General features: G+C 32.4%; 2 protein-coding genes across 8 annotated transcripts in view; one reads left to right on the top strand and one right to left on the bottom strand.

Annotated features, from left to right (window-relative positions):
* Positions 1 to 12,215, bottom strand: part of LOC105761383 (uncharacterized) — a 22,957-nt gene continuing 10,742 nt past the window's right edge. Inside the window, exons 1-4 of one of the 7 annotated variants that reach the window (XM_052624209.1) lie at positions 3,137 to 3,327; positions 1,091 to 2,186; positions 525 to 912; positions 1 to 401 (exon numbers count right to left, since the gene is read on the bottom strand). In XM_052624209.1, coding sequence (XP_052480169.1) covers positions 365 to 401; positions 525 to 912; positions 1,091 to 2,135 — 1,470 coding nt within the window. In that variant the 5' untranslated portion in view covers positions 2,136 to 2,186; positions 3,137 to 3,327 and the 3' untranslated portion in view covers positions 1 to 364. The other 6 variants (XM_052624213.1, XM_012579177.2, XM_052624212.1 and 3 more) reach the window with 6 other exon arrangements.
* On the top strand, positions 5,977 to 8,978 carry LOC128034715 (receptor-like protein EIX2). The gene is made up of 2 exons (XM_052623536.1): positions 5,977 to 8,410; positions 8,506 to 8,978. The coding sequence occupies exons 1-2, from the start codon at positions 5,977 to 5,979 to the stop codon at positions 8,976 to 8,978; spliced, it is 2,907 nt and encodes a 968-aa protein (XP_052479496.1).

Raw genomic sequence — 12,215 nt, forward strand, 5'->3', positions numbered from 1 at the left:
TCAAAATCAAAAGATCCCTACTATCCTTTCATTTCATCTCTGCAAAATGAAAACTCAAACATGGAGAAAACTATATATAGATATAAAAAGGGGAAAAGGAAGACCATGAAAGAACCTTTAAGCCCAAAGAGTGAATTTCCTAAAATACTTTTTAACTATTTACAGACAATGTACTCATTCTTTTACAGACACGTATGGTGACTTGTGTTCTGTTTCATACTTCAACGATGAAATCCGGTCTGGTTTCCAATGGACTGGGTTCGACAAAACAGCTTACGCTGGTTGGAACAGCTCTTGTCCTGGATTTAGCAGGAAAAGAAACCACCAAGTTGAGATTGAGAAAACTGACCAGGAACAAGCTAATTCAGGATAATGGACATACAAAACCACAACGATGATTCCTGCAGAGACGAAAACATAAAACTCGTCAGACGTCAAAAGACCAATGGTGAAAACTAAATTTCATGTTGATGAATGTTTGTGTAAGAATAATAAAACATAAACGAGACGGACAGTTACAGTACTGTTGACTGGTCTGTGCAGGTTCCATTAGGCTTAAATCCATATCGTGAGTCGCTGTCCAACCAGGTTCATATGCTTCAAGAAAACCGATCTTGGCCTTATTAGGTAGATCGTGGGGATGAACGAATGGCACTCCGTGAGGCCACCCAATTTCCATTCTTATATTGGCACATGGACTATCAAGTGCATGAATGTGATTCTCACACTCTTTTAGATTACAAAACCGTAATTTGATGCCCTTCTTATCCGCAATCTCCAGAACCCTTTCCTTAAGCACTCTTTGTGCTTCGAGCCGTAATCTCTTGGAAGGAGGTAGAGGCTTGCATCTCGTATTGTTCTTCCGTCTTCTCATCAATGGCTTCATAGATCCTGTACCAGCATTTAATTGATCTAAGGACGTGTTGTTAAAAACTTCTCACCAAGGCTACTTGGGAAAAAGAATAACATAAATAATCAAATATATTGTACCGAACCGCTATAAAACCTATATCTCATATTTTTATTTTTCATAAGGCCAGAACAAAACAGTGTAAGAAAATGCTGTGTCATATTAAGAAATACTGCCTACCTTCATGGGCCGGGGGGTAACTGAAATTCGGGAAAGTGTTTCTATTAAAGAGCTGATCTGTTGGGTGAGATCTCTGCATGAAATCATCCACTGGTATAGGAAGCTGGAATTGAGCTTCAACTCCGTGACCAGCTGCTCTCATCTCTGAGCAACTAAGACTGGTCATAGATTTGGGCATGAGTTTGAAAACCAAAGAGCATTTTCCATACATATTACCCGACATATTATTAATCTCGGTACGATGCAGGGCAGGATTTACGTAACCTGCAGTCGCTTGGTAAAGTGCGAGTCCGGGATAAACAACAGCTTCTTGAGGACCAAGGTCCCCATCTAAAAGAATCCACCGACCTTGAAAATCCCGTACATGAAAACCTGCTTTATCGGACTTAACAACAGATATTAAACTTTTATCAACCTGGTGCTCATGGTCGGGAACCATGATCAGTTGACCATCGTCCTGTGTTGTTAAATTGTTGTGTTGTGCCCCTGGGAACGAAGGCCTTGCATGACAACAAACAGATAATACTGAAGAAGAAATTTCCCGGCTTCTTAAGGGTACATTATCGAGTATTTCAGTAAAGGGAGAGCTACGCAAGTTCAAGTAATAGCTAATCGCATCCAGTACATCTCGAGCTGCCTTACTGAGCAAGCCAAATATATCAGGCAAACCACCCGGAGGAAACTCCAGTCCATTGATAGGGTCTGTAGGAGTTAGACCAGGCCGATAATCATACGTTTCCTGCCATAGTTGGGGGTCGGCACAGTAACCTGACGTTTTGCACCACTCACGAGAATCATTTGTGTGAATCAGCTCCTCTGGTGGGTATGCAGCCTTTTGTTGGAAGTAAAGGCGAGCAGAATCTAAACCGGATCTCAGTAGAGCTCCATCACTAGCTGGAAACTGAATGATGGCAGCTGAATATTGAGCAAATGATTGTGATAGAGTAGAGACTGATAGCTTGTAAGAATCTGAAGGAATGCCTTCAGAAGGTATGAGATCAGTAAGCTTTACACGACCCAGAGATGGCAGGCCATTGCCTGCCATTAAAATCTTTCAACTACCAGTTACGTTATTTCCAACTAAAGGTTATATCACCTATCGACAATACAAATTAAAATCGGCATAAATCAAAGGATTTAAGACAATATTATTTGTCATACAGAAAATGGAATATAAATAAGAAATAACGATACCGCATTGCAAACAAATAGAAGCACCAAAAGTTATTCCAGATTAGTCCCTCTATTATATGAACCGGAAAAATACTGGCTCATTTTGAAATTTTCGTAGTGGATAATCAATGGAAACTAAACTGAAATAGATTTCCGGGTGAAAGTACCTGCCAAGTCCCTTTATTATATGAACTGGATCACATTAGTCCCTCTACTATTAAATGTATCAATTTAATCCCTATACTATTAAAAAGAATTAAATAAAGCCAATTTGTAACAAAGTTAACATTTACTGTTTAAAAAATGAAATGAAATTTTTTTTTCCCATTTGCAGTTCAACTCCAAACAGAAGATTTAATTTCAAAACCATAAAAATATTTCAAAATGTTAATGACATCCTTTTAGTTGATTCCTTTTATTAGTGCAGGGACTAAATTGATCCATTTAATAATAGAGGGACTACTATGACCCGGACCCTATAACATAGCGACAACATTCACCTAGATTTCCGCCATTGCAGCTATAATACTCCAAGCTAATTTTTAGACTGATTTGCCTAATAAATTTCATAATGAATTTGGGAACTGAACAAAATACTCGCTTTTAGAACCCTAATTATATTTCTAAAACTCTAATCAAATTTGTAAAAAATATTTCATAATGCCTTCAATCACATGCCATCAAATATTCCATTTACAAAGAAATAACAGCAAAAAAAGGAAGTGAATTTGCTTTGAAATTTAATTTTTTTATAATTAAAAAGAAAACAAACCCAATTCATGAAATCAAACAAGAATTAAAACAAAGAAATACCCATCAAAGATCAACATACAAAATTCATATTTCACAATTAAGGAAAAAGAAAGAACATGCCTTTGATTGATTGCAGCGTCTTACTGATGCTAAAGCAAACGAAGCGAAATAGTTAATTGGAAGCTGAAATGGGTAAAGCTGTGACTGCGAGAAACAAAAGATGGTTAGGAAAAGATTGAATCTTTCCCGAGAAAATCAGCAGCGAAATTCTTTTGTTTATCAATGGAAGATGCTTCATCATGGGCCTTGCTTGGTTAGATTTGGGCTTGGAAGAGATTAGTATCACCTAGTTTACCACTCCAGAATTTTTAATTATTATAAATTAATTTTTCAAGATTGTTTATAAACATTAGTTTTATTTTTTTTATTTATTAAAATATGAGATTTATTTCTCTAAAATTATTTTTCAAATATTAATTCAACTTCATCACTCGCTAATAACAATGTCGAATTTGATTAATTTTAACATTTTCATTGTTATACATAATTTTATCTATAAATTTTTTAAAAATATTATTAATTTTTAAAAAATAAAAAGAATATATATAATCAAAATCCTAAAAAATAACAAATACGTAATTAAATTAGAATATAAAACAACATTTTATTTGATTGTGTTTAAAATAAATTTCATGATTTTGTAATTAGAAAACACATTGTATGAAAATAATGAGAATAAATAACTCAAATTATGGCCTATTGATCGATGTTCATTCACTCAAAAATAATTTAAGATTAACTTGTACCAAAGAATAATGAAAATAAATAAATAAATAATTAATCTTAAAAGGTACCTTTTTAATTTAATTTTTTAATCACGTCTTATGTTTAAAGTTATATCGTAAGTACAATTACTTTTTAGCATACTAAATATGGAAATCAGTGTTTCACCGATTAAATTATTTAAAAATAATCATACCAAACATACTTAAAGCTTATCAAGCCTATTTTTACATGAAAGAAACGGTATAGACAAAGGAATTTTATATTTTGAGATATTTAAATTTTAGTGTGACAGGGTCAGAATGGTTTTTGAAGTCCCCTGTTCTGACTTTAGAAAATCATTATAAATTGTACAGAGAGAATTATGGGTCATAATTTATATGTCTAGATTCAAATAGTGAGTCTATTTTCAAAATAAACAAACGATAACCTTATATGAATTCTGTAAAATGAGATAATTAATTTTTAGTGCCAAGAGGTCAGAACTGTTTAGTAGTGAAACAGGGGAGACTTTAATGAATAAACTGTACTAATTGGCTAAACCAAAAATTCTAAAAATTTTATGGTAAGAAGGTATTTGAGTCTAGTTTCAGGAAAAATTTACGGATTTAAATTTTGAGTTTTGTAACTCAAGATATAATTAAATTAGTGACAGTGGCGCAGGTGGATAGTTTTGTTGTGAACAGTAAATTTAATTTTAAAAGTAAATTTTTATGCTCCGAATTAATAAGTTAAATTGGATGATATCTCGTACTCGATTCCGGCGATGGTCTAGGATAAGGGGTGTTTCAGCTTGGATTGGGTTTAGGTGAATAGTGGGCCTATTTATATATTATAATTTTATTTATTAATTTTTTCAGTTAAACCGAAAAATTCGGTTAACCGACCAATTTCGAACCGAATTAACCGTTAACCAAAAATCAAAAAATAATTAACCGACCCCCGATCAAAAAAATTCTGTTAACCTACCGATTAACCAAATTCAGTCAGTTAACCGAATTTTTTCTGTTTTACCCGAATTTTGCACACCCCTAAGGTAAACTACACTCAAAGTCACTCTAAAATAGAATTTGTCCACTCTAAATTTTTTTCAATTTGATCACTTTAATTAAGATAATTGGATGCGTGGCAACTATCAACGACATCCACAAATAACTAAAGAGGAATGAACATATATAAATAAGAATGGATGTATGGCATGGGTAATGCAAGGGCAAGGGCAAAAGCTTCAACCTGTATAATTCGTTATATGCAGGCAATTCGAATTTTGGGGAGCTAAGCCAAAATTTGAAACAATAACCTCATGTTGAGATATTTTGCTATATTAAAAGAGTTTGGGTGCACACCTACAAGATTTTACACCATTTATTTATTTATTTATTTATAGGATAAATTATACCACGTCTATATGTATATTGTCCTTTTCTCTTTTGATCATTTAACTAACAATTTTTTAAATTTGGTCATCCAACTAAACAAGAGTTTTTTTTTGTCCATTTCCATTAAGTGTTGCTAAATCTCTTACAACAGGATAACGTAGCAATTAAAAAGTAATAATAACAAATTTAGCCCTTAATTTTTACATATTATATCAATTTAGTCAAAATTTAAAAAATTAACCCTCAAAGTTTACAAATGGTCTCAATTTGATTCTCATATTTTTTAAATAATTTTTAATTTTAAAAATAATTTATAAAATTTTAAATTTTATAAAATCAATTAAATGCTGTCATGTCATCTACGTGGCAATCCACGAGTATGCCACATTAGCAAAGTTAACAAATTATCAAGGAGTTACTTCTATTGGTTTGATTGTAATTGCTATTATCAATGAGTTGCTTTGTTTTCATTTAGGTTCTATGTTTGCAAGTCGAAATTAACATATGCTATGGAGGCTTGTCTAGATTATGAATAAGAGCATATTAAGAGCATTTGTATTTATTCATTCAGGAATTGTTTGGTGTGAGAGTACAAATTGAATTGTAAACATTGTAAAAAGTCCTAAAGAATGCGGGAGTGGGGCTTTCTTCATAGACTTCTGTTTGACTCGACTTTATAACCTTTGGTGGATAATTAAATTTCCAATTTAATGCATTTTGTTGGAAGAAACTTCCTTGCGCTTCATGTATTTTTGTGTTTTAGCTAAAGCTTACTCTATATATTTGGAGTTGTGAGCCATGGCAATTGCAACCATGACTACTCCTCTTCCTATTTCCTTATTCCCTTTTCTTCTTCTCATTCTCGCTATCTGTTTTACCATTTGTCATGCCAATTCCAACCTACTTTGCATTCAGAGTGAGAGAGAAGCTCTTTTGAAATTCAAGAATCATCTTATTGATCCTTCAAACAGGCTATCGTCATGGGTTGAAGGTGGGGATTGCTGTGAATGGACTGGTGTCGTCTGCCATAACTCAACAGGCCACGTCAAACAACTGCACTTGGCCGCTCCTCTTTCAGATCCTGATGGCTTTGCAACAAATGCTGAAAGGGAAGCTTACTACAATTCCTGGCTAGGAGGCAAAATAAATCCTTCACTGCTGGAGTTGAAGCATCTTAGTTCCCTGGACTTCAGCAATAACAATTTTAGCAGCATACATATCCCGAAATTTTTCGGTTTGCTGCAGAGTTTAACATATCTTAACCTCTCTCAAGCACAATTTCAGGGAATAATTCCTCATAACCTTGGGAATCTCTCAAAGTTGCAGTATCTTGATCTTGGAGGAAATGATCTCAGATCAAAAAGTCTTCAATGGGTTTCTGGACTTTCTTCCTTGCAGTACCTTGATTTGAGTTATTTGCATCTTTCTGAAGCAACTGATTGGGTACAGGTAACATTCAAACTTCCCTCTTTGTTAGAGTTGCACTTGTCAGTTTGTGGTTTAGAAGATGATCCATCTTTCAACAGTATTAATTCTTCAAAATCACTGGTTGTTCTTGATCTTTCTTGGAACCGCTTTTCTTCAGTACCTAAGTGGATATTTAGTCTTCATGGTCTTGTGTCCATTGATCTTAGTAACAATGATTTGGAAGGCCCAATTCCAGCTTACTTTGGGAACATCTCGTTTCTTGAAGTTCTTGATCTTAGTGGGAATGATCTCAATTCGTCCATATCCAATTCCTTGTATAGTTTAAACCGTCTTCAGTTCCTTAGTCTTGGCCATAACCAGTTACAGGGAACAATCTCGAGTGCCATTGGAAACTTGAGCTCTGTTACTCACCTTGATCTTTCAGAAAATCAATTAAATGGTCAAATTCCATTGTCTATAGGGCAGTTGTCATCTTTGGAGGAGTTTGAAGTTTCAGAAAATCAATTAAATGGTCAAATTCCATTGTCTATAGGGGAGTTATCATCTCTGAAGTTGTTTGATGTTTCAAGAAATCAATTAAACGGCCAAATTCCCTTGTCTATAGGGCAGTTGTCATCTTTGGAGGAGTTTGATGTTTCAGAAAATCAATTAAATGGTCAAATTCCGTTGTCTATAGGGGAGTTATCATCTTTGAAGTTGTTTGATGTTTCAGAAAATCAATTAAATGGTACTTTTCCTCTATCTTTTGGACGACTAGAAAGTTTGGAAACTCTGGATTGTGGGTATAATCTATTAGAAGGAGTTGTATCAGAAACCCATTTTTCTAATCTCAAGAGATTGACAACTCTAGCAGCATCACACAATCGGCTTAGATTTGAACCAAACTCAAGCTGGATTCCCCCATTTCAATGTGAATGGATCGATTTGGGTCACTGGCATCTTGGCCCAAAGTTTCCCCAGTGGCTAAAATTCCAAAAGAAATTGTCTTATTTGGATATCTCCTATGCAGGAATTTCAGATGTCATGCCCACTTGGTTTTTCAACCATCCCACTCAATTTGAATCTTTAAACCTTTCCTCGAATCAACTTAGAGGAGAGATTTCATATTTGAATGTGAGATACTGTGTTGATTTGAGTTCAAACCGATTCATAGGCCCATTGCCAAGAGTATTCCCAACTTTACGATTTCTATTTTTATCAAATAATTCATTTTCGGGATCTCTTTTTGAATTGGTTTGTAATACATCAAGTTGGAAATGGGTGGAAGTTCTTTACATTGATAAAAATCTTATCTCAGGAGATATTCCAGATTGTTGGAATCATTGGCAGGGTTTGGTCCTTTTTTTAAATTTGGGAAGCAACAATTTGACCGGTAAAATCCCACCTTCTTTATGGCATCTAAATCTTAGAATGCTAAACCTTCGAAACAATACAATGTTTGGAGAATTGCCATCCACATTGCAAAATTCTCCAAATTTGGTTATGTTAGATCTTAGTGAAAATCATTTCAGTGGAAGTGTACCAGCATGGATTGGTGATAAGCTCTCAAATCTTGTGATTCTAAGCCTTCGATCAAATAACTTTGATGGACATATTCCTTATAAAATTTGTGATCTTCAATTTCTTCAAAACTTGGACCTTGCCCACAACAACATTTCTGGAGTTATTCCAAAATGTTTTAATAACTTAACAGCAATGGCCACAACAAACAAAACCAATAATTCTGTTCTTCAGGAGTATGTATATGCTGTCTCATTATTTTTGAACGCATTATTGGTGTTGAAAGGACGAGAGGATGAATATGGTAGAACACTAAGTCTTGTTACGAGTATTGGCAACATGGAGAGATCCCCAAAGAAATTGCTAGTCTCGTTGGACTATTGTCTTTAAATTTTTCAGGGAATCTCCTAACAGGAAATATACCAGACAGCATTGGCAACATGGAGTTAATGGAATCTCTTGATTTGTCCATGAATCGACTAAATGGTAAAATCCCTCCAAGTTTCTCCAATTTGAATTTCTTGAATCACTTCAATGTGTCCTACAACAACTTGACAGGACAAATCCCAACAAGCACTCAGCTTAAAAGCTTTGAAAACTTGTCTTACGTGGGCAATCATCTTTGCGGACCTCCTCTCACTAAGAACTGCACCTCAAAAGGTATTCCAATTGACGTTGCAAATAATGGAAGTAGCAGGGAAGGAAGTAAAGTGAATTGGCTTTATGTCAGCATAGTTCTCGGCTTTGTAATGGGATTTTGGGGTGTAGTGGCTCCCTTGTTTTTCATCAGGTCTTGGAGGCATGCATACTATCGAAAGTTGGACTATGTTGGTCGAAAGCTGTATGTGTCTTGGGCTACTATGGGTATGTAGTTTGATGGGAAAAAAACATGTCTAAACATGTTGGTCTAAAGTTGGTATAATTTACTGGAGATTGGATCAAAGTGTGTTTTGAGTATGTATGAATATGTTTTGTTGTATTTCAATAATTTACAATGAAAATAAATTTCAGCAAAAAATGTTGTTTGATAGATTCCATCAGTTGCTTAGCTTAATAATTGAGTAGACGTGGCAGCCATAGATCTGGTCTTCTTCCTCCTTGATCCTTCAAATTTGGAGTAACAAAAATAGTAGTAAATAGGATTAGCCTATTTTTTTCTGTCATTTTCTACCGTTGCCAATGGATCTCAACAAAAAAAGAGTTCAGCTGTTGCTCTTCATCCTTGGACTCACCTTTCTCAGTAAGACAGGTAACAACCTCAAAACGTTCTCGTTTTTGCATATGATCTGGAAAATAAAAGAAGTCGTAAATGTTGGAATTTAAATCTCCAAGTTAATTTCAAGTTTGCAAAATTTAATGTACTTGATTGTTCTCTCTTCTTTGTTAACTTTTATGGATCAAATTGGTATACCTGTTTAGTGTTATTTCGATTTTTTATTTTAAAGTATATATTTAGATTCAGCACATTTAAACATGAGAATGAGCATAGAATCTTTCAAAAATATATGAAACAATTTTTAAAAGTTTTAATATATATACTCGTGTGAAATACATACCCGAAAAAAATCCTTTCAAGTTATCGAGATTCCATCCACCCCAGCCATATAGGGTGGTTTTTTAATTGCTTTTAAAAATTGAGTTTGAAGCAAGGTGAATCGAGTTTTTAACAAGGGCTACGTGTAGCTAGGGGCAGGCACCTAGAAAATTTTCTATTTATATCTTTTAAAATTTTTTAAATTTTAAATTAGTAAAAGTAAAATTATACTTTGGTCTCTTTAGAAAATGATAAAATTTTGATTTAATCCTTTAAAATTATAAAGATATAAGCTATTAAAGCGGTGAAATTGTATTTTACTATAGTAAAACTACAATTTAATTTCGAATTTTCCTAAAAATATTTCTGGCTTAGCCTAATTTTTAAATAGAAAATAAACCTGAGATTGGGATTTATTCCATAGACTTAGTTGATTTCGAACTAGTGTTTTTAAGAAAAAATCTTAATTAACATTTTAAAATTAATTTTATTGTTACAAGACTATCGAAGTGGATATATTCCCATTAAATTTAATAGAATAATTTTAGTGGCAATAACTATTTGACTTGAATTTTTAAATTAAAAAATATAGGGATTAAATTTTTAAAAATAAAAATAAAAGACTAAAATCTAAATATATAAAATGTATAATGATTTATAGCATACTTTAACCTTTAAATTTTTATTTTATAATTTAATATAAATAAATAATTAATTTAATAAGGAGGTCGGAAGCTACAGTAATGTATATATAAAAGTTTTATTTTACTCTTAAGAAAAAGTTTGGGAATTAAATAAAGCAGAGTAAAGGATGAATTGATTGATTTTGAATAAATGTTGAAAAATCATAATGCAAGAAGTAGTAATGGTTTTCAAAATTTTGCTTAATAATAACCAAACATATACAAAACTTCCTTTTGGTTTTTAAGACCTAAAAAGTCTTAAAGTACGTGGGAGTGGGACTTACTCCGTAGACTTAGTTTTCAAACTTTTATCTCCATTTGTGGTTTTAAACTTATCGACCTTAAATTAAATTTTAATTTGGTTGATATTGATTTCATTGTCAATGAAAGAGGATATAGACTTAAGCGTACTTAAATGCGTTTTCAAAAACAAGGTTTGAAAAATATTTGATACACTAGGTATTTAAGGTATAATAATTTTAAAAAAATGGAACACAAATTTATAATATGGGGTCTTATAATATATTATATATTAATTTGATTCATTTAAAGTTTTTTTCTACAAAATTAAGTTCATGATAATAAGAAAAGAAAGTTCAACTTTTATTTATTAATAAAATATATATTCCTTTGAAATAAAATAAAATTATTTTTACTTTTTATTTTAACTTTTCATTTTGTTTTAATTTTTAAATTATTTGCTAATATGAGATATGAGATAAAATAGTACTACATTAGCATAAAGTACATATAAATTGCTGTAACACCCTAAATAATTTATTTTTGTTTCTGTGAATTTTAATATAAATGTGTATTTGTTTTAGTGGTTAAATGTTTTGAGTGTGTATGAGGTATTGGGTTCAAATCCCACTCTTTGGAAATTCTATTATTCTTTATCTTAACCTTATCCCTATTGAGTAAGGATGTTAATTTTTGCTTCGGGTCTCTGGTAGAGGTTTGGTGGATCCGAAGTTCCGAGGTAATTGTGGGTTAGTGGAGAGTGGGAGAAAATTTAGGGATATGTCGTCATTTTGTTTTTATTTTATTTTATTATTGTGTCTTTTTCTCTCTTTCCTCCAAAATATCTCAGGAGATATTCCAGATTGTTGGAATCATTGGTAGCGTTTGGTCCTTTAAAATTTGGGAAGCAACAATTTGACCGGCAAAATCCCACCTTCTTTATGGCATCTAAATCTTAAAATGCTAAACCTTCGAAACAATACAATGTTTGGAGAATTGCCATCCACATTGCAAAATTCTCCAAATTTCATTATGTTTGATCTTAGTGAAAATCATTTCAGTGGAAGTGTACCAGCATGGATTGGTGATAAGCTCTCAAATCTTGTGATTTGATTGTGTTTAAAATAAATTAGAATATAAAACAACATTTTATTTGATTGTGTTTAAAATAAATTTCATGATTTTGTAATTAGAAAACACATTGTATGAAAATAATGAGAATAAATAACTCAAATTATGGCCTATTGATCGATGTTCATTCACTCAAAAATAATTTAAGATTAACTTGTACCAAAGAATAATGAAAATAAATAAATAAATAATTAATCTTAAAAGGTACCTTTTAATTTAATTTTTTAATCACAGTCTTATGTTTAAAGTTATATCGAAGTACAATTACTTTTTAGCATACTAAATATGGAAATCAGTGTTTCACCTTATTTTTAATTTCTTTGAATATGGGTTGATTTCGTCTTCACGTATAAATTTATTTTGGATTTGATTATGCACTTCTGCTCCTGTCTATCTCCAAAATCAAACATGTTACTTATGTTACTCGAATTTGAATGTTAATGTCAAATGTCACATATAGGGGTGTTCAATCGGTTAATCGGTCCTGAAATAACATTAACCAAATTAACTGATCTTTCAAA

Source organism: Gossypium raimondii, chromosome 11, assembly GCF_025698545.1.
Source record: "Gossypium raimondii isolate GPD5lz chromosome 11, ASM2569854v1, whole genome shotgun sequence".
NCBI lineage: Eukaryota > Viridiplantae > Streptophyta > Magnoliopsida > Malvales > Malvaceae > Gossypium > Gossypium raimondii.

What these genes read in the sequence shown, in the direction of transcription:
- LOC128034715 (XM_052623536.1), top strand. Translation starts at nt 5,977, where the DNA reads ATGGCAATTGCAACCATGACTACTCCTCTTCCTATTTCCTTATTCCCT. An exon ending in AGGACGAGAGGATGAATATG is followed by an intron (nt 8,411 to 8,505) that starts GTAGAACACTAA and finishes TAAATTTTTCAG; the next exon opens with GGAATCTCCTAACAGGAAAT.